Genomic DNA, 27,046 nt, shown 5'->3' on the forward strand with positions numbered 1-27,046 from the left:
GAAGTAATTTCCAACCAGCATCATGCCCATATAAGGAATTCTAGGTTCAAGCTGTTTTTCTTTATAGGAAAAATAAATACTGTTTTCAAGAATTGCTGCTGTCTCACCCTGTTGTTAAACACAAGTGTCCCAACGTCAGTACATTTTGTGCTGCATTCATACTTAACCCAAATATTCCTGGGTCCTGTGGTTGAGGAGGTCATTACGGAGTCAAAATATGATTAGTGCCACATCCAAGCTATCACCACATTAACACTCGTGTGCATTGAATTGATGCTGCATAAAAGCAAGTCTGCTATGGTACGCTAGCAATGTGTCCGCTGCTGCTTCAGAATGTTATTGAATGTCATGAAGTTGCAATTACAAGATTCTGCTTTTCATTTGAAATGACAGTTACAGGAAGTGGACGAACATCGCACGAACAGTCTGAGCCCAGTTGAATGAAACAGTGTAGTTAGTGAACCGGCTAACACTGTGATAAGGGTGTGTTGACCTTATTTTCAATGTTATTAAGTTCAGTTTTACATTTTGTGGTGGTCTGAAATATAAGGGAGGCTGCTCAGTTCTCAGCTGGGAATCACAGGACAACTCATGATAGAATATTATCACAATACGTTGCCCATGATAATGATGATGGCACGATACTGCGATTCTGTGATACACAATATATTGCAAGACAGTCCTTTACGATACATCACAATATCTGTGTAATTGAAGGAAATAAAATACTCATAAATATGCAAATGGCAGAATTTTTTTTTATTAGTGTCGCAGAATTTGACAACCAATATGAAACAATGTACAACATGCACAAGTACATAGCTTAACTTCATGCCATACACACACTGTGACTGCATGTATCATCATTTCAATATTAAATATCCACAACTGTGGCTCACTGAAATCATATACAGAAATCATATATAGAAAATATACATTAATGCAAAAGCACTGGCTGCCCTCTGGGATGTAAAAAGGAAGTTTTGTTTTAAAAACCGCATTAATTGTAGGCTGACTGAGTTGTGACAATGTTGGCTCTTTTCTCAACCCTTTCAGGATGATGACAAAGAAAGTGGCTATGCATGTTCGTTGTGTTGCCCATGTGCTTTTTTAAGAGTCAGGTCTTGCAAATAACAGTCAATCTGAAAGAGGACAGTGCCTGTCTGATTAGTTTCCCATCACTGTTTCTCCCCTGTGAGTTTCTTTTTTTTTCACCGCAGGTTTACCCTATTCATTGCATTAGTGCCTTAGCGCCACCATGTGGAGTCGTGAAGTAGTGAATCTGGTCAATCAAATTGGAGGGGGAGTCTGCCCAGAGCGTTTACAGCGCACACATTTTTCAATAAATAAAACTACATTTGGTGCCAGTTTATCGATAACTTATTGCAAAAGAAAGCTATGCGATACATCAGCGTATCAATATTTTATCCCACCCCCATTTAGCACTCGTATCAAAAATGGAGTGATGGGAAATGAAGGTGGTAACCTGTATTTCCCATAAGAGCGTCGATGGTAGGCGACCTGTTTCACCTTTTTACGCAAAGTTGAATAGTTGAACATGTTAACAGTTGCTTTAGAGTGCCAGTGCGCTGCTGCTGAGATTGTGACAACCACCTGCGCTGCATGCTTATGAAATGATTTAAGCCTCAGCAAAGTGCCGAACCCAAATTGCCCTTGTAAAAGAATTTGAGTGTTCAAGCATTTTATGAAGTGCAGAAAGATTGTAATGTAAATCTTTGGAAAATGGCTTGCTGCCAAGCTTATAAAACTGAACGTCGCAAATCTCATTTTTTGCAAAGCAAGCACACAGCAGTGCTTCTGAAATTATGAAAGCTTTCAACCTCAGTTGACTGGTGAGAAATAGTTTTGCTGCTTGGTTTATCAGTTAGAGCTGAAAAGGTGTGTAAATGTGTAATTTTAGTAATTAACTTGCTGCAGTGGTGTAATGGTTGGTCAGAAAGTTGAAAGTTACTCAACTCCAAGTTGCTCCTGAAGAAAAGAGCCTGTATTTGGTCTATGAAAGCTGCTCTAGACAACAGCATTAGTCATGAATGGTGTTAATTATAGAAAGTGTTTTGTAATGTTCATGTGATGCACATTGTCGTTCTGACAGATTGAAGCCTAAGATGTGTCTTCTGTTGTTTCATGCACCATGAAAGAAGAAATTGCTTGTAAAACAAATGAAATGTTGAAGGATGTGGCAAAGTAAGAAGAAATGACAGAAGGCTTGATAGTACAATTAGCAAATTAACTGAATATAAGTTGACCATAGAAAGCCCTAATGTCTTGAAGTTCTTAGAGCTGATATTTCATTGTCTGAATGCAAGTATGTCATCTGTTATGTTCATCTCATCCTTATATTTCTGCATCTCCAGGGATCTTGACGCCAGGGCTAAAAGCGAGCGCTACCGAGCGCTGTTCCGCCTGCCTAAAGACGAGAAGCTGGACGGCCACACGGACTGCACGCTGTGGACCCCCTTTAACAAGATGCACATCCTGGGCCAAATGTTTGTCTCCACAAACTACATCTGCTTCACCAGTAAAGAGGAAACCACCTGCAGCCTCATCATCCCCCTCAGAGAGGTCAGTTTGGGTAAAGCCTGAAGCTGGGCTGAAGTAGTGGCTTCTGCATGAGTACTCATACCAGGTCATTATAATGTTTTACTCCATATGCATGCACTACTGTGCAAACTCAAAACCAGCCTTGATTTATTTATTTCCACTCCGAATGGCTGTTGGCAGACAGCCAAGTTATTATTTTTTCAGGAGATATTTAGATGATAATCTACTTGTATAAAAAAGGAGAAAGTCAAAGGGGTCAAAAACTGTCAAAAAAAGTCAAAAACAGAAAATTTGGAAAACATTTTCCAAAAACTGACTTTAAAAAATAATTAAATGATAGAGAAAATGAGACTCCTAACACCCGAGCAGTGACTGGTAGACCACCAAAGCTGTCACCATCAGATAAACAGCACTCAAAGATTTCATCTTTAGGAGAAAATCAATTGAGAAACTTTTGCTTCAGATGTGACAGAATTCCGCATGTCACTCCAATGTGAGAAGACAACTCAACGCTATTAGTCTGAAGATGTGTAGCTGTCTAGAAAGCCCTTACAAAAAGAAGAAATTTTGTAGAAATCCACCTGTGTTTTCAGAATGACTGGCTGACCGCTCCAGAGTCCAGAGGTCAAAGTCATTGTGTTTTGGGATTGCTTGGATCGTGAGAAACAGAAAATGCAACCAACTTCTAAGACTGAACTTGGGATTGGGATGTATTTCAAAATATTACTGTAGATCTATTTGAAAAACTAAAAGGGAGGCAAAAAGTGGACATGCTAAATACTGATAAATGCTATATTAAGTAATTTAGGCAATTTCGAAATAATATATTTACTTGTAAATCACAAAACAATGCAGGAAATTGTAAATGGTTTAAGTGAGTTTAAAGTTTATTATGTCATTTTGCAAGTGCTCAATATGAACTTCCCCCAGCTGTACGGACATCAACACGATACGGACGTCAAATTCATCCCCTACTCGATTGAGCATGTCAGGTGTCACTGGAGTCACGGCTCTTTCAATGCGATTTTGGAGATCCAGTTTTGTGGAACCAACAGTGAACACTCTTAGCTGTTGGAGGTTCACTGCCGTCCAAAATCACGTTTCACGGTTATGACGGATTCACTCTTTGAAGGGTGGTCTCTGGAAGTGGAATTAAGGGCCCCTCCTTCTGTGTCATGTGTGAAGTCACTAACACACAGCCTCTTGTAACGTATTGCTCTAACATGGTTACAGAGAAAACAATACAAATCAGATGTTCATGTTGCTGGATGGCTGAGGATGAGAATGGAGATGTAGTCACCCATCTGAACTGTGGGATTCATGTTAACTGCTCGGACATGCTAGTGTTATAAACTTTACCAAGAACATGGAAGCTTAGAATACCTCTCATGAGTAATTCACCTCCTTTTGGGTGGTTAATTATTTCTGGATGTTTTGACTGACACAGAAAATTACCAGTGCTGTACAGAATTGATGAACAAGCCAAGAAGCCTCAGCACTGTTCCAAAGATGATATACCAATAGTTAATTTAAACCTTCAGAGTGAATAGAGCAGCCATTAATGTATTATCGTATAGGTCATTATTTACATTGACTCTGACGTCCATATGAAAATTGAAAATTGATTTTTGTTGAAGCCAGAGACGCTGAAGATGAAACAGCAGAAAACAGAAAAGTTTGAAAAATTGCTTAGATCCAGATAAACAGCCTGACAAGCGTAGCTCAGAGGTAATAAGTGTCTTGAAGGTTTCTAATACAGCAGTATATATGTCAACATAAGACACACCTGCAGGACCTTATTGCTGTAGCAGGTTAGCTCCTTTGTGAAGTGCATATCAGTTTTATTACCTGCACCGTGACACCGTATCCAGCTGGTGTCTTCTCCAATGGGAGCCTGCAGATAATAATCTTTACAGAATGCAGTGCTTGTATTGAGTCATACATAATACTACAGTAATTACTTTAATTTTCTCTTTGATCTGCTGTTTGCTGTGGATGAATAGGGTGTGCTGTTCAGTAATGGCCAACCAGACTAGCTCCTGATTCATTTATCAGTGTTTATCAGCTCTCTGTGTGTGTGTGTGTGTGTGTGCTTGTATAGGTGGGTGTTGATGAAACCCGTGTTAGATATTGTGGCAGTATGAAAGGCTGATGTAGTGAGCTGTCAGGCTCTGTTAATGTTTGTTAGTGCTTGCCAGGACCCAGCTGTCTGCCCCTAACTGGATGTGCTTTTCAAGTTGCAGGTTTACAAATGTTTTTTGCTTTACACACATATTTCGCTGTTGTCGGAACATAACCTCGTATTTCCAAAATGGCAATTTTACAGGAGAAGGAAAACCCTACTTTAATTTTAATGTAAGTCAATGGAACCAGATTTTTTCCCAAGTCATTTTGGGCTATTTATTCTGGTCCGATCATCATGAAATTTACACACAACATGGAGGGTCACAGTTATTTTCAATTTATGTCAAAAACTGAAAAATGGAGATACAAGGTTTTCTCATGACAGCAGCTATATATATATATATATTGTGTGTGTGTGTGTGTGTGTGTGTGTGTGTATGTATGTGTTTTTGATAGAAAACCTTGCATCTCCATGTCATTTTTCAGTTTTTGACAGAATTTGAAAGTACCTGTTATCCTTTACATTCTTTACAAAAAATGTTTATTTGTTTAATCTTTATTTTTTATGTATGTATGGGTGTGTATATATGTGTGTGTGTGTGTGTGTGTGTGTCTGTACATGTATATAGAGCACTGTAATATATATCCATTTAAAATTTTTTTTTAATTTTCATTTTCATCATTTGGAATTAAGTCTCTTTACATTAGCTTACATTAGAAGTAAAGATCGGTTTTGCGTCCTTCTGAAAATTTGCCATTTTGGAGACATTTGTTCTTCTTTGGGCTGTGATGGTATGTTCTATATAACATATTTAGTGTACTGTATCTATTGGTATATTGTGTATTAATCAGTATGAATACATTTTTTTTTTCAGTAGATTTTTTTGCATTTCTTTACTTGGTACGTAGTGTTTGTATAGTAACTTTGAAGGGCTTGATGTACAGAGTAAGAATTTAATTGTGTGGTGTGACTGTTTTACCTGAACATATGACCATAAACTCTTAAATCTTGAAAATGTATTATGATTATTATCAGAAATAAATTATTTATTGAACACTGGTGTTTTGTATCAAATTATATGTTAGCACTGTTTTGTTGCAGTGATTTTAACCATACTAGAATCACTGTACTCCAGAATCACTGTATCACTCTGTCTTTGTTGCTTTATTGTATGTAAGTTAATATCACACTGTCTGTCTTACTGCCAGTTCTCTACCTTTACTTTGAGGCTATAAAAATTTAAGAGCTCAATTTCATGTGTAATTATGCAACATCTGTCCTACAGGTGACCATTGTGGAGAAGGCAGACAGCTCCAATGTCCTGCCCAGCCCTCTGTCCATCAGCACCAAGAACCGAATGACCTTCCTGTTTGCCAACCTGAAAGATCGAGACTTCTTGGTGCAGAGAATCTCAGACTTCCTGCAGCAGACCTCCTCCAAGATCTACTTTGAGAGGGATATCACGGGCAGCCTCAACAGCTCTGATGACGAGGTTGGACACCATAATTACCATTTGCCTTTTCTGCCTTGTCTGCAGCTGTATACTTTCTAACAGTCTCAAGGCTTCAATCTGGAGTCACTGCAGTCCTTTTCTTACAACAATAGAGTATTTCAAGGAGTTTTGGAATGTCTGCTTGGGGCTTTGAAGGAGACATTAAACAAACCTGCATTTTCTTGCATGTCTTTGCATCTACCATTTTCCCTTCCACAAAAGGCTCGTGATTCTAGTCCTGTCAGGATTTGCTGCTCAATCCTGTCACAGTGAACAGGCACCCCACCCCACCACCCCACCCTCCTTGAACAAACACGTCCGCCCAGCCAGTCTGCATACTTTCACATCAAACTTCTGTGCTAGTGACTGGTACAGCCGACTCTTTCATGTTAATAGGCTCTCTGGGGACCATGCTGTTCTCACTGAAGTAACCAAACAGGCTCTAGAGACAGGCTTTAAGTTTAAATCTTTACTGAAGGAATCAACATCCAGCCTATAGAATACAAAGTAACGAATAGTTTATTTTTATTTGTATTTGTTATGAGTTTCAAATATCTGCATTTAATCTTGGGAGCTGCTTAAAAATGTACATATTTCAACACCCTTAGCTTGATGATTACATAAAAAGCAAATCCCTGTTAGCAGCTAAAGTAAATCAGTGTCTTTCAATGTGTGTTTTTTCATTAAACATTGCTGCAACATGCCTTGGTGGTACTTTGACTGTGTAATGGGCCACACCCCTACCCCACCCCCTCTACTGAGTCAGCCAATGAGAGTAGTGATCATTAAAGTACAAAATATACAAAAACCTCCAGAAAAATGAGTTGTTCCTCATAAAAGAATAAATAACAGGGGAAAACTCATATAAAGACTGGATTAAAGAGTTATTTTATTATTTATTTGTTGTGCGTGTGCGTGTGTGTGTGTCCAGGTGTACTCCCAGCAGGGCAGTCTGCTCTCCTGTAGTCCTCAGCGCAGCAGTCTCGGCTCCGAGGGCGAGAGCGAGCGCCAGTTCAACCTCAATGACAACAGCGTTCCCACAGCAACGCAGGCCCTCATGACCATGTACCGCCGCCGCTCACCCGAGGAGTTCAACCCCAAACTGGTACACATTTGTACATGTTACCTTGTGCTCATCAAAACAGTAATAAACAAGTTTGCAAAGTGCTTTACAGGTAGATTTAAAGCAGGTAATCTGAATTACAAACAAAATACATACACAAGGATAAAAAAAAATGTGTGCAGATGGAATTGGAACAAAACACAAGGACGGAAAAACACTAAGGCTATGTTGAAGTGGCACAAATTCGATTTTTTTACCCTGATATGGCTCAGGTCTGGTGTTTTCAGAGCTGTGTGGACATGCAAATCTCAGATCTCAAATCTGACCTGAGCCACCTTCATATGTGGTCCTACTTCAAATATGTATCCAATTTGTAGCCATGTGACCTTAATGCGAAGGCTTGGAATTCATGTGCTTTCTTTCCAGTGCGCGTGCGCCATCATTCAGCTTACCTGCTCTAGTTTGAACTGTCATGTCAGAGAGATTGGATTTGAGCAAAAAATTGGATTTGAGCAATGAAGCTTGTCATCTAAACGTAGCGAAATGCACTGGCAGTCAAAAAGAATTGCTCACACTATCAAAACACTAATGCTTAGCAGTTGTTTTAGATGTTTATTCTGTCCAAAACAAATGACAGATACTCAGAACAATGCAAGATGTATGTATGTATGTATGTATGTATGTATGTATCTAAACACTTTCAGTTGTCTAGAACATTTGTGCTATATTCTGGTGGCATATCTAAACACTCATGCATGGAATGCTCATGCATTGAAATGACATGCTTATTTACAAAATGCTAAAAAATAACCGCACTTTACACCGCAGTGACAGTTCCCTATACACTGCACTGATCTCTGCTAGGCTTTGAACTTACACACACAAGCACACACACAAGTTCAAGTCCAAGAACTGACATGAGTGGGCGAGTGGAGGCAGAGTGCAAGAGAGAGTAAATGAACCGAAGCAGCACAAGTCCTTAAGCAAAAGTAACTTAAAATCATACCTTTAAGTCTTACAGAAAAGGAGCCATATAACCATCCAGCTAAATGAGATTGTGCAAGCAGGACTCAGAAAAGTAATGCACTATAAATACCAACTGATAAACATGAATCCTATGCATTTTTAAATGAATTTAATGAGAAAGAACAGTAAGAGTAAAACTGTCTTACAGTTGTTAACTACTCGTATAGAGGAATTCCACATAATTCAGTCACTGAGATATTATTGGAATATTTGACACTGGTTTCATTTGAAATGATTAATTGTAGAGCAACGTACAGTGTTGTTGACAGGAAACCTTTATATATAACCTTTTTATTTACCACACAAATTGACCAGTGAACCGACACATCTTCTGAGTTTTTAATATATAATGTTGATAATGGTAAAATAGTGGTACATGTTTTCCAATTTTGCTATAGAACATCCTTCACGTGCCTCACTGCCATGAATGGATTAGAAAAATGTGTTTTTGGCCAGAAGCATATCTCAAAACTATTGTGAAACAATGCTGATGTCTGGCATCATGCAGTGTGTTCTTAACTATTTCATATAATAACTTAATTTGAGCAAGGTTTCAGAGATATTAACCCCTTCGGACATCTAGTTCCTATAACCACCACTGAACAATTGAACCATTCTGGCCTGGATTCTCTAGAATGGCGCGTTTCATGTTAATCCACTCTGAATGACTATGTTTACATCTTAAACATTTCCAGTCATAAACTGAGAAAATACCAAGAGCAACGTATCTGAGACTAAGTGAAGACAAAGATCAAAATTTGGTTGTTGAAAGCGAGTCAGCTCTGGAGTTCTACAGCTACATGAAATGTGCTGTTTTCTAACTTTGTGTGTGTGTGTGTGTGTGTGTGTGTGTGTGTGTGTGTGCATGCTGATATGTGTTCAGGCTAAGGAGTTTCTGAAGGAGCAAGCCTGGAAGAATCACTTTGCAGAGTACGGGCAGGGCGTGTGTATGTATCGCACAGAGAAGACCAAAGAACTGGTGCTCAAAGGAATTCCAGAGAACATGAGAGGAGAGCTGTGGCTGCTGTTTTCTGGTGAGACACAGGCACATACATGCATAGATAGATATACATTGACCCACATACAACTACAAGAATGCTCAAGCTGTACTGGGGTGCAAATTCGGTCCAATAAGCAGGGCGACCAATGTTGGGAGGTTAAAGCTGACATGAAGCAATACAAATGTAAAACTAGGTGTAAAATTACATGTACAATTACATAATGTCATGGTTTCTAATGACTTATAAACCAATATTTAAAAAAGCAATTATTAATAACAATAATATCATGTATTTTCTGCTATGTCAGTTTAAAGCCTTTACAATGTCAGATTTTGTTCCATTGTTTGTCACTGAGATACAAAAACACTTTATGATAAATGTGAGATAAGAAAGGACTACAAACTAATATAATTGCTTGAGTCAGTGAATGATGATACAGTACAGTAAATAACTGCAGACAATTTAATTTATAAAGGCCCAGGAGATCAGTGCTTCATTTCAGAATTTTCTTGCCTTGCAGTACACATTAAAATTGCTAAACTCCTCAGAGTCCAGAGCTAAGATAAATAAAAGTTGACAGTGCAGCTACACAATTCCCATCTCATACACAATGGCTGCCAAATGTACATAATTCAAATTTTATTGGAAATATTTGCAAACATCCAACGGCTGTTTCATAGCACCACTGGCTGAAGTTATGTGTCTGATTTATAAGCGGAATAAATGTAATAATAGGCAGAAATATGTTCTGATATGAACTGAATGGTGTGGTTCACATGATTTGATTTGATTTGATTTTTTTTGGCAACCTCACACTCTTTATGTGGATGTTCTGTAGAGCAGATAGGCAGTAATCTGATCATTTTGATAGGGGTAGAGTTTGTTTGTTAAGCTGTCTCAGCTGTACACTTTCTTTTTATGTTTCTCTTTTGTGACTGGTTTATTTCCTTTTACATGCGTGCATTGCAAACACTTGAAATAACATTAACACCATCAACACCACAAATCTTAAAGACAGACAACAATTCCCTCTTATCTCATATGTTGTTGATCAGCTGAGAGCTGTGTAGTGTCTGAGGTTTTCTTCTTTAGTTTTATCACTTACGCTACAAGGCTAATGTAGCTGACAAGTAGTGGAAACTTATAGCCCAACAGGTATTACTGTGCAAACTGCATGTCTAAATGAGTCACGCACGTGCCACTGACTATACTGTTATTACATAACTTAAAACAATATTATCTGCCTTTGTGAAGCCTGACTTACGTCAGTAATTTTGCCGGTATGTCATACAGTGCTAGAAGCCACACAAGCAAGTCTATTTGCGATTATGTTGTGACTTGTGAGGCTTGCAGTTTGCATGATGCTGAACACTTGTTTACTTTAGCTCCAGTGTAAAACTAAAGAAGCAAACTGAACATTGATTTCTACGATCTTTTTTTTCAAAAACAGGACTTCTGTTAGTCCATTGCTGGGTCTTGGTCATTTCCTTCTGCAGTGTTCAGTTTAGAGATTGTTCAGTAATGTGCGATACATTGAGTAAATATGGGGGAGGAAGTGGTTACAGTGTTCAGCTGCTTTTACACACTTTAATGTATTTCTGTGTGTAGAGAAATACAGCTGCATGCACGGGTGCACACACCTGTTGGCCTACTTTCTCCACATGGTCGTGTCAGTAGTGCACACACACACACACCTTTGTCCTAAAACCATTTCCTGTTCACAAGCTGTTGCTGAAACTAATGTAAAGGTCACACTGTCTGTGTGTATGTGTGTGAACAGGGGCGATTAATGAGATGGCCACTCACCCGGGGTATTATGAGGATTTGGTGGAGAAGTCTATGGGGAAGTATAATTTGGCTACAGAGGAGATAGAGCGGGATCTTCACCGCTCACTTCCAGAGCATCCAGCCTTTCAGAATGAGATGGGCATCGCTGCCCTCAGGAGAGTTCTGACTGCATACGCCTTCCGCAACCCCAACATCGGCTATTGCCAGGTATACACACACACACACACACACACACACACACACACACACACACACACACACACACATACCGTGTGCATACCTAATGTATACATATTCACAGTACTATACAAATGTCTTGGGCATCTAAACAAACTATTTGAAAGTATTTCTCTCTGCAATAAATGAGCTTTTTAAATTCAAATATTCAAGCAAAATTCTATACATCATTACAATAAATACAAATAAGTAGAAATATGGTAAAACTTGTATGAATGTCATATTTTCAGGAAAGTACATATCTTGTGAGCTAGTTAGTGGAAGACTTTTCTTTCCAAATTTCTCCTCGATGCCCCAGCCATTGCAAAGTTTTGTTCAAATCACACCAGTACAGCTGATTTAATCTAATGAGACATTGATTGAGCCAAACCAGGTACTGGATGATAACTGCAAGTAATACTGGGCTGCCAAAATAAGAGATTTCTGGAAATGCACCTATTGACATACAAAATATCTTATTATAATAATGTTGTTTGTATTTATTGTAATTTTAGTGTTTTCTGTGCAAATATATGCATACTGCCCAGATAGTCATTATTTGCAAATTATTGTTTTGTGTTTAAAATATTTGTACAGACCTATAAGTAATAATATATAATATTTGTATTATAAAACTGTTTGTACTTATTATGAATTGTTAAGTCTAATACTAAACCTAATCCCAATCTTTACCTGAGTAAACAAAAAATGTTTTGCCAGTTCTATTTTAGGCAAAGGAAAATAACAGGCACTTCGCAATATTCAGCATTTTGTTGGTGCTGTAGATTACCAGTTTTTTCCGCTGGTTTCCTGTAAACTCTGGATGTATTATCTTGAAAATGTATAAAAACAAACCCACACACATTTCACAAAGCAACCTTTGGTTAACACCAGGTGCACACCCACGTGCAGTTTCCACAACACCACCGCAGGTTACGACCTGATACATATGCACGCGTGCGTGCACACACATACACACACACACACACACACACACACACACACACACACACACACACACTGCAGCATCAGTCACCACCAGCCACACACACAATCATACAAACCGACATGCCGCGTACAGCACGCACCTGCACCTTCCACCAGCACAGCACTGATACTTTCAACTGCAAGCAAACACATGTGCATGCACATAATGCAGGCTTTCCACACACAGACACACACTCTGTGAACAAACGCTGTCCAGAACTCAAACAGTGGCTGTACTCCAGCACATACAACACACACACACACACACACACACACACACACACACACAGTGGAGAAATGAGCTGTTGTAGTGATGCTGTATAAAACAGTAGCATTGTTGTCTTTGTCCAGGCAATGAACATCGTGACGTCAGTGTTGCTGCTCTATGCTAAAGAGGAGGAGGCTTTCTGGCTGTTGGTGGCGCTGTGTGAAAGGATGCTGCCAGACTACTATAACACCAGAGTTGTTGGTGAGTGATGATTACACCAAAAACATCTGGTCAAACATATAACAGTTTAGTATTTAAAACTAAATCTTGTTTAAAGTGATTTCAAGGTTAACACATAATAAGTTAGCCCAATAAATGATTACCCATTTATACCACTGTTCTATGTATGAAATCGGACCCTTCTCTGTATGATTTTTGTGTGTTGCATTCTCTCTTCAGGTGCATTAGTTGATCAGGGTGTGTTTGAAGAACTCGCCCGTGTCTACGTACCTCAGCTGTATGACTGCATGCAAGAGCTTGGTGTGATCTCCACCATCTCTCTCTCCTGGTTCCTCACACTCTTCCTGTCAGTCATGCCTTTCGAAAGCGCTGTGGTGGTCGTGGACTGCTTCTTCTACGAGGGCATCAAGCTCATCTTCCAGCTGGCGCTGTCCGTCCTGGATGCCAATATACACCAGCTGCTCAACTGCAAGGATGACGGAGAGGCCATGACAGTGCTGGGCAGGTCAGAGAGGCAGTCACCGATGAGCTGTACATATATAGGTTTAGTTTAGCAGTAGTTAAGTAAAATGAGCCAAGACATGTTAGGCGTCTGAGGTCTATCTGAGCCAAGACAGGCTGGTGTCTGTTTTTTTCCTTATTTAGTTTTGGAGCCGCAAGGCTAATGTAGCTAACAAGTAAAAAAAGCTTATACACCACCATTTAGAACCAACTAAAAGAAAGTGTGTAGCCAAAAACCTGGACAAAAGTCCAGGCAAAATTCAGGCTACAGAGTGGCTGTTACCACTGTTTTTAGCCATGCAGCATACTTTTGACCATTTTTATAGGTAACAGTATATCGTACAGTGTCAGAAATCACTTAAGCAAGTCTATTTGAGATTGTTTGTTTAATAACTTGCCTCAAACTGTTTTGGGTATGCAGATTGCATGATGCTAGTTGATGAAGTATGAGCTTCCATTACCTGATCGCTCCATTAGCATCATAGCTCTAGTGCAAAACTAAAGAAACAAATTTCAGACATCAAACGTGTCTTGTATGAGTGACTACATTTGGGGTAAAAGGGTTAGATTTTTCACTTTAACACCGATGTTAACATGAGAAATAGAGCCAGCTTAAGCTTGTCCTACACTACATGATTTTTGTACCCTGATTTTAACATCAATGGGCTCCTTCCAACAAATTTTCACAATCTGAATCAGCTTTTCAGTTGGACAGCTCAATCTGAAGTGATTGACGGAATGGATGATCTTATACAGTGAATGGAGAAACGAGTAAATTTTTAGCCTTCCAATCAAGCTCTGAAGTGAACAGAAACCTCCACCCTCCATTTTTGCTTTTTTATGACTCCTTCAGAAGTCTTGTAGAGTGAGATGATCAGTGAGAGAGAATAAAAGGCTGTGAGAGACTTGCGTGCACTCTGCATGTTCAGTGCAGGACAAAGGAGCTGCTTGTTGAACATGTCTTTACAATTTCAGTCAGCTGCCAGTTCATAGTAAATATTTCTCCATATATGTCTTGCTATGATATGAGTCTCTAAACCTCATATTCGTCAACAAATGGAATTTTCATTGCACGTTTTGTGTATTTGTGAAAGTGCAAACAGGTCTGGTCCAGTTTAGCTTTGTTTGTGTCATGTGATAACAGGGTTTTCTGGGGTTTTTTTCATAGCTGAAACTTTTTGCGTTATCGTCTAATGGGTATCATGCCAAAAAGACAAGAAACTCTATATAAGACTGATATTTTGTCCCTGTTTTAGGAATCTGCTAGTATATTAAAAGCTGTGTAGTATAGGGCCAACTTGAGTGGTAAAATGTACAGGTAATATTTTGTACCATAGTCATTTACATTTTGAACAAAATAGCTGAAATGGAAAGTATAGAGTTAAATACATGAAAGAATCAGAAAATTATGAGTGTGTCTTTGTGTGTAGGTATCTGGACAGTGTGACCAATAAGGACAGCACTCTGCCGCCAATCCCACACCTCCACTCCCTCCTCACAGACGATGGTGAGCCTCACCCTGAGGTGGACATCTTCAAACTCGTCCGCAGCTCCTACGAGGTGTGTTGGTGGTGGTGTTGTGTATTTCTGTTCATGTGGCTAAATGTCTGCAGGCTTCCAAGTCTCTCTTCTTAATACAGCTTTTACTTTCAGCCTCTTCACAGATCAGAAACAGACTAAATTAGTAATAAGGAATACTCCAAAATTTTAAACAATTCTCTCTCTCTCTCTCTCTCTCTCTCTCTCTCTCTCTCTCTCTCTCTCTCTCTCTCTCTCTCTCTCTCACACACTCTTTGACATTTGCAGAAATTTGGCTTCATTCGAGCGGATGTGATTGAACAAATGCGCTTCAAACAGAGGCTCAGGGTCATCCAGACTATCGAGGACACCACAAAACGCAACGTGGTAATGACCCTTCCTTGCATATTATGTCCTACACCATTAACTGCTTTAATAATTTATTGAGCATAATATTAAAGAGGGATATTTTGAACCTCCCTGGGCAAATAGTGTGATGCCAATTTGGTTGGCACTTTTGGAATTCTTGGTCAATCTCCAACCCTCCAAGTAAAAAGCTTTAATTAGATAGAAGTGCATTGAGGCATTTCTGGTGTCAGCTGAGGTCAGTGATTCAGGGTGAAGAAAAGACTCCATACACATATACTTGTGCTCTGCTTTTGTCTCCAAGCACATGATCAAGAAGCTGTTACTATACACACACAGTCAGCACTGTGTGAATTCCTGCTAGAACAGGAGAAATGTGCTTCTCCACCAGTCGTAAGCAGCAGGATTATGACTGCTCTGATTGTTCAGAAAATTTAGAAGCCACTCTTATGCAGTTGTCTGTTATTTGTCTGTATACGTCAAGGACTGTGCACATTAATTAACCTAAAGCTAAATGTGCCAACATATGCCAAATGGCTCATTTTCCATTGTTGCCCCTGAGACCTGGGGAGTATTTTTATAAAGGAAAGTTTGCAAGATAAACCCAAAATCAAGCCTGTCCAATAGGAAATGAGCTGAGGGACACACCAATTGGATGGACAGTTCTCAGCTTTGCACTCATGTTAACTGGCTGACTGAGAAATCCAGCTTTGTGAATCACCCTCTGATGTTATAAGCCAGAATGTATTAAAATAAACAAAACATACAGACCTGTATTATAGATGTAAAGTTCAGCAAAGACAAAGCATAGATAGAAGGCAGTGATTTACATGGAGGCAAATCAGGATAGCAGTATACATGATAAGAATTCTCTTCTCTTGTCTTCTCTTTTCTTCTCTTCTCTCTCTCTGTCACTTCCATCCCTTCCCGTCGCTTCACTGCCCTTCCTGTCGCTACCTTTTTACTACCATTCTGTTCCAAACCTTCCCTTCCTTTGCCTTCCCTACACTACCCTACCCTTCTCATCCCGTCCCGAACCTTCCCTACTTTTTCCTACCCTTTGCTTCCCTTCCCTTTCCTTCCTTCCTTTACCTTCCCTTCCCTTCTGTCTCTGCTGAAGGTTCGCACCATTGTGACAGAGACAGCCTTTAGCATTGATGAGCTGGAAGAGCTGTACTCCCTCTTTAAGGTAAGTCACAGGAAGCTTTTGTAGACCTTTTCTAAAACTGTAGTTAAAGTGATAGTTCACAAACAAAATGTACAGATTTCCCCCTTTATTCCAAATGTAATAGCCACATCTGTCGATGCAAAGCTAATGTAGCTAACAAGTAACAAGTTTTCCAACCAACCATTTGCAGACTACATACTTAAATAATTACACAGTCCAAACACTGAAGTTTTTCAGACACTTTTGCTTATTACATTCTGTTCAGAATTGTGCTGCATGTGTTCTAACCAAGGCTTTAGAGACTCCTTTTTTGTTGAACTAATGGTCTAATTAGTTTTCCTTTTTCATTTTTATCTTTTATTTTATCATATTTATCTTGTGTGAAGCACCTTCTCCTGAAACTGCTATATAAATAAAGTACATTAATAAAATTCATGGTTTTTGATGCTGGAGCAAACCTTTGATATCCCTTTTGTAATTAAAGGTAAGGAGATTATTGTGCAAGTTAGATTTTTTGGCTGAACCATCACTTTAAATGTGGTTTAAGTGTGGAGTATATAGCCATTAAACACAACATAAAATGTCAATACTGATGATCGCAGTCTGAAGCATCAGCCATGCTCAGGTCTGGATTTTGTCTGTACTTTATACAGCAGTAAGTATATGATTTATGCATGTGGTTTACACAGTGTTAATTGGTGGGACATGAGCTTTTGTTATTTGCAAGCTGCATTAATAGCTCCAGTGTAAAACTTAAGGAGCAAACTTTGCCGGCTCTCTTCACAGAAAAGCCAGTCGTTTTTACTCCCAAAAGCTGCTGACAGCACAGTCCATATTAGCCTGTGCATGTGTGTAATGAGAGCTAGATGAAGATGTTATCCATCATTTTGGCACTGGAGAGGCAGTTGGGGATCCACGGCCTGTATTAGTGTGGAGTGAGTGAGCTACAGTTTGACTTTGTGCTCCACCCTGCTCTCCCCCTGCTCTCCATCACTGGCCATTAGCCACCACACACTGCACTGAGGTGCTTACAGCTCCCCTCTGGCTCTCTCCCGCACTGCGATTTATGCCTTCATAAGCTCACTTAACTTCACAAAATACTGCTGCTGTTACTCTGAGCCAGGCCCCATGGAGGACATTAACTAGGAGTGATGAACTGTGCCGAGAAAATATAGATGGTGATAATCAGTATTGACGTTTTATTTTGTGTTCTTTTTCTCATTTAATGATGGTTACTTTTATTGGCTGTATGCTCCACATTTAAACAACATTTAAAGTGATGCTTTTGTCAAAAATCTAGTTTATGGAATATTCCTCTAACCCCAGATGCAGTTCATAAGCCAAATGGAATATCTAAAGTCTTAGTTTTATACTGGAGCTACAAGACAAATGCAGCTAACAAATAATGGAAGTGAATAGGCAGTCATTAGCATTGTGGTTAGTTATCTTGCATCACGTCAAGTTGTTAGGCTTTTACAATTATTATAGATAACAGTATGTCTGACAGTGGCAGAAACTGATGGGATGCATTTTAGTGCATTTTGCACATTGCTAACTGGTAGCTGGGGATGCTTCACTTTAATTGTTTTCCATATCCAACAAATAATTGTTAAGATGATAATAGATTCATAGACTGTCACTGTTGCTCCAGTTTGCTTACAGTATATTTTAATGCTTAGCCAACTCATAGGCTGATTTTTAAAAAATGAAACTCTGATAATCTTCTGATGATCTTCCCAGGCAGAACACCTGACCAGCTGTTACTGGGGTGGCACCAGTAACCCAATGGACCGCCACGACCCTAGTCTGCCCTACCTGGAGCAGTACCGCATGGACCTGGAGCAGTTTAAAGGGCTGTTCACTGTGCTGTTTCCTTGGGCCAGCGGCACACACACCGACAGCCTGGCCCTGCGCTTCTTCCGGCTGCTTGACCAGAATGCAGACGCGCTCATCAACTTCCGAGAGTTCATCACAGGCCTGGGTGAGTACAGGGAGGGAAAGAGGGTTTGCATCACACCTTTGTGTGTTTGCGACTGAGTTTACATTCATATTCATGTTTATAATTCAGCTACAGGCCAAAAGTGTGGAAGCAGTGATGGTTTACAATTAGGACACTTTTGTCACCAGCCAACAAAACACAGCATGCTTATTGACAGCTGTTCTAACCACAGAAGTGTTTCCTAAGTATTCCATTGCACTGCAGTGAGTTATGCTGGGAATAGCCTTCTTCACTCCCTCCCTAGAGTACTAACAGATTTTAAAAGACAGAGTATCTCACAACGTTTGACTGGTTTTTGGGGGGGGGGGGATTGGTGGTAATAAGGATTAGATACTGCACAAGTTACGCATTGCAGTTTTTAAGTTGTTGAACCGAACTGAACTCCGCAAGTCACTCAAACACATGTGATCATCCATTACTAGGAGATTCAGATGGCAAACCAAACAAGTATAGGATGTTGCATCTGTTTTACTGCAGTTTGTAGTGAAACATTTAAAGAGAACTAGTTAAACACATTCAAAGGTCCTTCCCAAAATCTGCCCACTAGAGCCAATTACGACATACTCAGCCTGGCTGAAATCAGGGTATTATACAACAGTTAGTTCCAATGACGCAGTTGTTCTAGCTGTGCTGTGATTTGTGATGTTTTTTCCAACTTTCTCATTCCGCTGAGCACCAGTTGCTAAGTAACGACTACTTTGCAACTAACCATTTCTATTAAGTATGTTTCTGTTTTCACACATACAAAAACAGAAAATAAATACATTCAGTCATATAAATATATATGTGTGTGTGTGTGTGTGTGTGTGTGTGTGTGTGTGTGTGTGTGTGTGTATAATTATTTGTCACTAAGGAAAACTGAAATCAGCTAATCAGTTAGACAGTTCAGCAGATGCGCTGTGAAGTGCTTTATAGACTGGTTGGAATAAAATGACATTCAAGTTCATTTGGAAGATACTGAAGTACTGAAAAAGCTGAGCTTAACCTGACATTGTAGTTTGTCCCTAATCCAAAAGGGTATTACTATGAGTTGGAATGGGTGGCCAGTATTAAAGCACATTTGATTTACTATTTGGGGCTTCTTTGCTTTACCCAATCACAGCTTTGATGTTATTCTTGCCTCTCATGTTCTATTGTTTAAGTACAACCCCAATTCCAATGAAGTTGGGACGTTGTGTAAAACATAAATAAAAACAGAATACGATGATTTGCAAATCCTTTTCAACCTATAATCAATTGAATACACTACAAAGCCAAGATATTTAATGTTCAAACGGATAAACTCTATTGTTTTTTGCAAATATTCACTCATTTTGAATTTGATGCCTATAACACGTTCCAAAGAAGTTGGGACGGGGGCGTGTTTACCACTATGTTACATCACCTTTCCTTTTAACAAGACTCAATAAGTGTTTTGGGAACTGAGGACACTAATTGTTGAAGCTTTGTAGGTGGAATTCTTTCCCATTCTTGCTTGATGTACAACTTCAGTTGCTCAACAGTCCGTTGTCGTATTTTGCGCACATTTTTAATGGGAGACAGGTCTGGACTGTAGGCAGGCCAGTCTAGTACCCGCACTCTTTTACTACAAAGCCACACTGTTGTAACATGTGCAGAATGTGGCTTGGCAGTGTCTTACTGAAATAAGCAGGGATGTCCCTGAAAAAGACGTTGCTTGGATGGCAGCATATTTTGCTCCAAAACCTGTATGCACCTTTTCAGCATTAATGGTGCCTTCATGCCATGCCATGGGCACTAACACACCCCCATACCATCAGAGATGCTGGCTTTTGAACTATGCGCTGATAACAGTCCTTTTCCTCTTTGGCCTGGAGGACATGACGTCCATGATTTCCAAAAACAATTTGAAATGTGGACTCGTCAGACCACAGGACACTTTTCCACTTTGCGTCAGTCCATCTCAGATGAGCTTGGACCCAGAGAAGCCGGCGGCGTTTCTGGGTGTTGTTGATATATGTCTTTTGCTTTGCATGGCAGAGTTTTAACTTGCACTTGTAGATGGAGCGACGAACTGTGTTCACTGACAGTGGTTTTCTGAAGTGTTCCTGAGCCAATGTGGGAATATCCATTACAGAATGATGTCGGTTTTTAATGCAGTGCCACCTGAGAGATCGAAGGTCACGGGCATTCAGTGTTGGTTTTTACAGAGATTTCTCCAGATTCTGAGTCTTTTGATGATGTTGCAGGCATCAAATTCAAAATGAGTGAATATTTGCAAAAAACAATAAAGTTTATCCGTTTGAACATTAAATATCTTGTCTTTGTAGTGTATTCAATTGAATATAGGTTGAAAAAGATTTGCAAATCATCGTATTCTGTTTTTATTTATGTTTTGCACAACGTCTCAACTTCATTGGAATTGGGGTTGTATAACCGAGGCTTTAAAGGGGGGCCCAGTCCTGGAGGGCCACAGCACTGCAATGTGGCCTTCTAAAACAGTGAGCACACCTGACTAAACTCATCAGCTAAGTAGCAATACATGCTGTGCCACGGTTCACACTGTCATCTTATGTTGTAGGTGTTCTGTGCCACGGCGACCTGACGGAGAAACTGAAACTCCTCTATAAGATGCACTTACTGCCAGGTAAGAGTGTGTGTGTGTGTGGGAACAAGCCACTTTGTGTTTATGCATGGCATGTAGCTGGATTTAATCTTCCATTTGGGCCTATTTGCTCCAGAAAGCAGAAATGTTTGCCCCATCTTTCCTTCCCCCCTTTGGTTGGTTATGTAGAGCAACTGTCTTCCTCCTTCTCTCTCTCTCTCTCTCTCTCTCTCTCTCTCTCTCTCTCTCTCTCTCTCTCTCTCTCTCTCTCTCTCTCTCTCTCTCTCTCTCTCGTACTTTCCCCCTCTCTCTCTTTCGTACTTTCCCTCTCTCTCTCTCTCGTACTTTCCCTCTGTGAGGACTGGCTGTGTCAGCACCCTTACTGCACGCTAGGGGAGAGCGTTCAGAGCGGAAAGAACTTCTAAAACAGCCTTTTGAATACAAACTCCTTTAGTTTCAGTTCTTTTCTGCAGCAAAATCAAGTTAGTTTCTTCTTCTTTCACAGCCTGGTGCAGTGTTAACATGGCACACAGCACACTTCAATTATGGCTAGATCTGTCCTCAAAGTGGCATTAATGAATTGAATATATAGTGAAGAGTACATGTGCATGATGAACGGGTTTTTTTCGAGGCTTCAGACACCTTAAAATGCAGGCTTATTATTCACGTTTTAATCTTGAGTCATTATTTAGTAACTGCTATAAATTATTCACGTACAACTATAAAACTAATGTTATGACTGCAAAAGTCAGACTGCTCTTCAATTATTTTGTTTTCTGGTCAAAACAGACAAGTCTAAATTGTTTATTTTTCATCTTTAGGGAAAAAAGCTGAATATATATTTTGAATAAAAGATTCCTTGAAAGCCTCAACAACTAAATGTTAAAGTTTTCAGTGTGTCCAGCATGCTTTTAATCAGTTTTTTAACTGTCCTTACTATCTTTATGAACTTAATGTTTTAACTGGAAATTAAATTAATGAAAGGTGGTCTCTGACTTTTGCATAATGCTATATGAGAGCAAGGAATTCAAGTGCGGACCCACATATAGACCTTTACTGTTTAAGGGGTTAACATGATAAAGTTTCCTCTCTCTCTTTTCCTCTCTGTCTCTCAGAGCTGCATCACGAACAGGACGAGCCAGATTCCGCTTTTGAGGCCACACAGTACTTCTTTGAGGACATCACCCCTGAGACATCCCACGGTAGGCCTACACACTGCAGACTGCACTCACAGTGCTGTAGATTAATATGCTGTACATGTGTAGATGAGCTACTGCACATGGTTTGCTCTCTGGGGCATATTCAGCAGAAAAAAAATAAATTTCCCCTTTTTTTTGGTCAGCATTCAGATCAGCATTTGTGTAGATCTTTCAGCTGGAAAGGACCAACTCAGTTGAAATATTTGTGATTCTTCTCAAGTCAAACATTTAAAATTGCAAAAAGGAAACAGGATTGTTTGTTACATCGTGCATGCATACAGAGTTGCCAATTCTTATTTCTGTACACTGATTCCCAAAGCAGCTATTCGATCATCAGAGTTTTATGAATAAAAGGCCAAACAATGAGAAATGGACTTAACTGAACAAACATACAGTGCTTAGCTGTAGCCAAAGGCTATTTTTCAAAGGCGTTTAAGTATCTCGGGGTCTTGTTTACGAATGATGGTAAGAGGGATTGTGAGATCAGTCGCAGGCTGTAATGCAGCAGCAGTAATCCGGTCACTGTACCGGACTGCAGTGGTGAAGAGGGAACTGAGCTCACTGGTTTACTGGTCGGTCTACCCCACCCTCAACTATGGTCATGAGATTTGGGTAATTGGCGTTTTTGTCAACATGGTGGGCTAGACTCTACTTGATAGGGTGAGGAGCTAGGTCATCCGGGAGGACCTCTGAGTAGAGCTGCTTCTCCTCCACATTGAGAGGAGCCAGTTGAGCTGTTTCGGGCATCTGATCAGGATGCCCACTGGATGCCTCCCATTGTTTACTCAAGTTTTACTGCCCCAGTAACTGCTGTTTATGTATGTCATCTGACTGTGTGTTCATGTTAAATATCTCTGCACCTTATTCTCACTACTGCATACCCATAAATGTGTGTTGTGTTGGTGCTGCACTGTCCTGTCTGTTTACTGTGTCTGTCTGTTTTAATTTATTGTATTTATTGTTTCTAGCTTAATGTTTTTGTTTGCACACTATGTCTGCACGTTCGTACCTTGTACGTTTTTGTTCCTACTTGCACCGTGTTGTTCCTGGATGAATGTAATTTCACAGCCTAATAGTCATTAACATCTAATGCCTAAAACATGCTTAACATCTAGTCTGAGCTCAGATGGTCAGTGTACTGTTTTGTTTGTCCTTATGTTGACCTATGCTGTCTCCACCATTGTAGGCCATGACCACAAGGGCAAAAATGAGAAAGATGATGGCTTTGTCAGAGTCACCTTCAAGAATGAAAAAGGTAGGAAATACACTTATCAGCATGCATGCACATTCGTCTCTTCTGGTCTCTGTAAAAACTACTGAACGCAGTTTTATTGTAACACTGATAAGCAGAAAGAAAGTTTGGCTGAGATGAACCCTTTTTGTTTTTAGAGTAAAGTGCAGTGCCCTCTTGTGGTTGTTCCTACAAATTGTGTTATTTTCCCGATTCATTGGTCTTCAGAATTTAATCTTTGGCTATAACTTCTTCATTGCCCAGTTTTAAGGAAGCAAATGAGTACAGCACTATATAACATCAAATATGCTCAACTGCTTTTCTCACCACTCAAAGGACCATGAATTTTTATGCATGAATTAATAGTCAGCAGGCTTTTGCAGGATTGAGCAATCCACCAGTTGATTTGCCGTAATATTGAGCTGTGTGTGAAATGAAAGCCGCCGAAGCGTCATTTTTTTTTTTTTTTTTTCCCTCTTCTTGCTCAGTGCTGCCCATAGCCCCCATGTGTAATATCTTTTCTATTCGTTTGATCCTTTTAAAACCTCATTTTGTCCACAGAGCCCATGGAGGGGATTAAACTTTAACAAGAGCAACTTAATCAAATATGCAGCGACAGAATCCCTTTTTAAAATTGAATCTACTGTTAGGAAGCATATGTTTTAATAGCTTTTTGAACTTTGAAACATCAAAGTCATGACAGGGTTCTGCAAAGGTAATATATACATGCTGAGTTCACAGTCTAAGTTGTGTATGTTTTTGCTGTGGCCTTGATTTGGTCTTCTCCCTCTTTCTCATGGCTGCAGTGAAGAAGATGCACACGCCGGACTACCGTACTTACCTGCGGCTGTGGAACCAGGAGACCAAATCCAAACCAGAGAACATGAAGGATCTCCCAAAACTCAACCAGGTACGCATGTACTACCCTGTGTGCAGTTTTGTGTAAAAGTTGTTTAGAGCTGTTTTGGTAGTATGTGTTTATTTGCTTGGAAAAACGCTAATATGTGATCGTGATTAGGGATTTCCAAAAATTTGGGAAATTCAAATCGAATGGTTTTCATAAATTTTACAGCTACATAATTTAGTAAGATATGCTGGTCTGCTAATTAATGCTACCATCAAATCTATATAGATATAATCTGAATGATTTATGTATTTATTTAGTTAGATAGTTTTCGTTATGTTTTTAACCCAGGAGCAGTAAAACAGATGATTTTTGTGGGGTGATTTTGTTTTTGATCACTCGCAAGTGAAATTGCCTGAAGTTCTCCTGGAGCCAGCCTGGTATATACAGTTACCTCCCAATACATAGGCGTGCTAATTAATACATTATGAAGTTAAATTGAGTGTAGTGATGGTGGAATTAATTCATGTACTGGCTTGGTTGCATGGTGGAGAAGATTAATAAAGCCTGTGTTCTTCTAATCAGCTTTCAAGATGACATTAATTTTCCACCATTAAAACAAGAAATTGGCACTGTTTACTGCATGTTTATTTGTAATTATCTTAATGTATCATTTTAGAAGCAAAAACCCTTACTTACTACCCAAATAATCAGTTTAAACTACGTTCTTGGCTAGGCTAAGACTCATTGGCAAAGCTACCCACATTTACTTTCATTTTTCTTACTACAGCTTTTACTTTCAGCCTCTTCATAGATCAGAACTGACTAAATTAGTAATAAGGTAATTTTAAGCAACAATTCTCTCTCTCTCTCTCTCTCTCTCTCTCTGTCTCTCTCTCAGGGTCAGTTCATAGAGCTCTGTAAGACACTGTATAACATGTTCAGCGAGGACCCCAATGAGCAGGAGCTCTACCACGCCACAGCCACCGTCACCAGCCTGCTGCTAGAAATGGGTGAGGTGGGAAAGCTCTTCTGTAGTCCTTCCAGCAGGGAGGATGATGATGACTATGATGAAGAGGAAGAAGACCGACCTGTGATGCACAGGAGGAAGCAGCGGAGGGTTCATGGAGACTCTTTCCATTCCTCCACTGAAGAGACCCATGCGAAGCTCTCCATCACAGGGTCTGGCGGCGCAGCTGACAGTGAACTAAACTCCAGCTGCATCACTGGGCCCATGGAGGACATAAAGCTGGAAGACTCATCGCCCAAAGACAATGGCACATCCTCCGCCATGCTGATATCGGATGATGAGACTAAAGATGACACGTCCATGTCCTCCTACTCTGTCCTGAGCGCCGGCTCTCATGAGATGGATGATAAGCTGCAGTGCGAAGACATAGCAGAAGACACAGTGCTGGTGCGCAACAGTGGGCCCCTTGGTGGAGCTGGGCCTCACAGTGGAGCTGGGCCCCATGGCGCAGGTGGCCTTCCACACAGTGCCAGCATTGATAAAGACTGGGCTATCACCTTTGAGCAGTTCTTGGCCTCCGTGCTCACTGAACAAGCCCTGGTGCAGTACTTCGAGAAGCCCGTGGACATTGCGGCTCGAATCACCAACGGCAAAAATGTGCGCAAAGTGGGCCAGGCGCATGTTTCTGTCAGCGACTATGAAATCTCACTCTCGGGCTAATAACGTGCTATTTTCACGCGTCTATTTTAAACCGTGTCTGTACTGCAAACTGATCACGTCAAAGCAAAAGGGGCACAAACTACATGTACATGCACACGGTTCATCTCTTTTCAACTACCTTTTCCTTGGCCAGTCCAGGCCTCACCTTGAAAGTCCGTATATTTCTCTAAGACACTGGATATTTTGGAATGAAAAGAAATGGCTCTTGCCTGTGTATTTTCTCAAATGTGAATTCATCCTGAAGAATCTGGGCCAAAAGAAGGACTCTGAATGGTTCTCACTTGTTTCAGACTGAAATGGATCAGATCTTTTTACCCATAGAAAGGCTGAATGGACCTATCCACATATTATATGCTAGAGTGCGCTTGGTGTACTTTATATGGAGTAATGTTGACAACTAACAGTAAGTAATACAGTTAGACTGTGTATAGTAGTGTTGTGTCTACACTTATACTGCCTAGTCAGGGAGTGACCAGTCCTTGTCTTTGAAACTTGAAAGGAGACAGTTTGTAACGTTGAAGTGGACTTGTAAGGAATACTTTGCCCAAAAATGCTTCAGTCGCTAGTAATGAATGCAAGCTGCTTGGGTTTGGTTAACGTTATGCAAATCCAATTACTGTTAGCCATGTTAGCGTTTCTGAGCTAATCTATTCCTCTTTACCATAACAATATCACAAATCTTGAATGTAGGATACAATAGACAGGTGGAGACCTGGTCTTAAGGGAAACTGTGAGGGCACGAGTGGAGGAGGAGGACTGAAATGACCAAATTCCCTGACATATAGAGTTAGCATGGCTGACCTGATTCAAACAGTTCTTGTGGGAAATCACTACGATACAGGCTTATGTACAGACGTCTCTGGCAGCCTCTCAGTCCACCGTCTACAGATGCGTCTTCTTATTTGACAAATAGGGCACTAGGTAGGGAACAAATGTTGGCTTAAGGCCTATATAGTGTAATACTTGTGAAATGGGAAGCCATCTGGGATTTTCTCTCTCTCTCTCTCTCTCTCTCTCTCTCTCTCTCTCTCTCTCTCTCTCTCTCTCTCTCTCTCTCTCTCTCTCTCTCTCTCTCTCTCTCTCTCTCTCTCTCTCTTCTCTCTCTCTCTCTCTCTCTCTCTCTCTCTCTCTTCTCTCTCTCTCTCTTCTCTCTCTTCTCTCTCTTCTCTCTCTCTCTCTTCTCTCTCTCTCTCCTCTCTCTCTCTCTCTCTCTCTCTCTCTCTCTCTCTCTCTCTCTCTCTCTCTTCTCTTTCTCTCTC

General features: G+C 40.2%; 1 protein-coding gene across 1 annotated transcript in view; it reads left to right on the forward strand.

The window, feature by feature from the left end:
• The window catches only part of tbc1d9 (TBC1 domain family, member 9 (with GRAM domain)), a 45,307-nt gene extending 18,456 nt beyond the window's left edge, over window positions 1-26,851 (forward strand). The window contains exons 6-21 of the mRNA XM_017717643.2: window positions 2,376-2,583; window positions 5,973-6,179; window positions 7,111-7,284; window positions 9,152-9,302; window positions 11,050-11,264; window positions 12,612-12,729; window positions 12,928-13,213; window positions 14,640-14,769; window positions 15,016-15,114; window positions 16,214-16,282; window positions 18,002-18,242; window positions 20,800-20,865; window positions 21,939-22,025; window positions 23,209-23,277; window positions 24,060-24,163; window positions 24,999-26,851. Of these exons, the coding sequence (XP_017573132.1) occupies window positions 2,376-2,583; window positions 5,973-6,179; window positions 7,111-7,284; window positions 9,152-9,302; window positions 11,050-11,264; window positions 12,612-12,729; window positions 12,928-13,213; window positions 14,640-14,769; window positions 15,016-15,114; window positions 16,214-16,282; window positions 18,002-18,242; window positions 20,800-20,865; window positions 21,939-22,025; window positions 23,209-23,277; window positions 24,060-24,163; window positions 24,999-25,787 (3,013 nt within the window). The 3' untranslated portion in view covers window positions 25,788-26,851. The remainder of the gene's footprint in view (window positions 1-2,375; window positions 2,584-5,972; window positions 6,180-7,110; window positions 7,285-9,151; window positions 9,303-11,049; window positions 11,265-12,611; window positions 12,730-12,927; window positions 13,214-14,639; window positions 14,770-15,015; window positions 15,115-16,213; window positions 16,283-18,001; window positions 18,243-20,799; window positions 20,866-21,938; window positions 22,026-23,208; window positions 23,278-24,059; window positions 24,164-24,998) is intronic.
• The last annotated feature ends 195 nt before the right edge of the window (window positions 26,852-27,046 follow it).

This window comes from Pygocentrus nattereri, chromosome 5 (genome assembly GCF_015220715.1).
Source record: "Pygocentrus nattereri isolate fPygNat1 chromosome 5, fPygNat1.pri, whole genome shotgun sequence".
Classification (NCBI taxonomy): domain Eukaryota; kingdom Metazoa; phylum Chordata; class Actinopteri; order Characiformes; family Serrasalmidae; genus Pygocentrus; species Pygocentrus nattereri.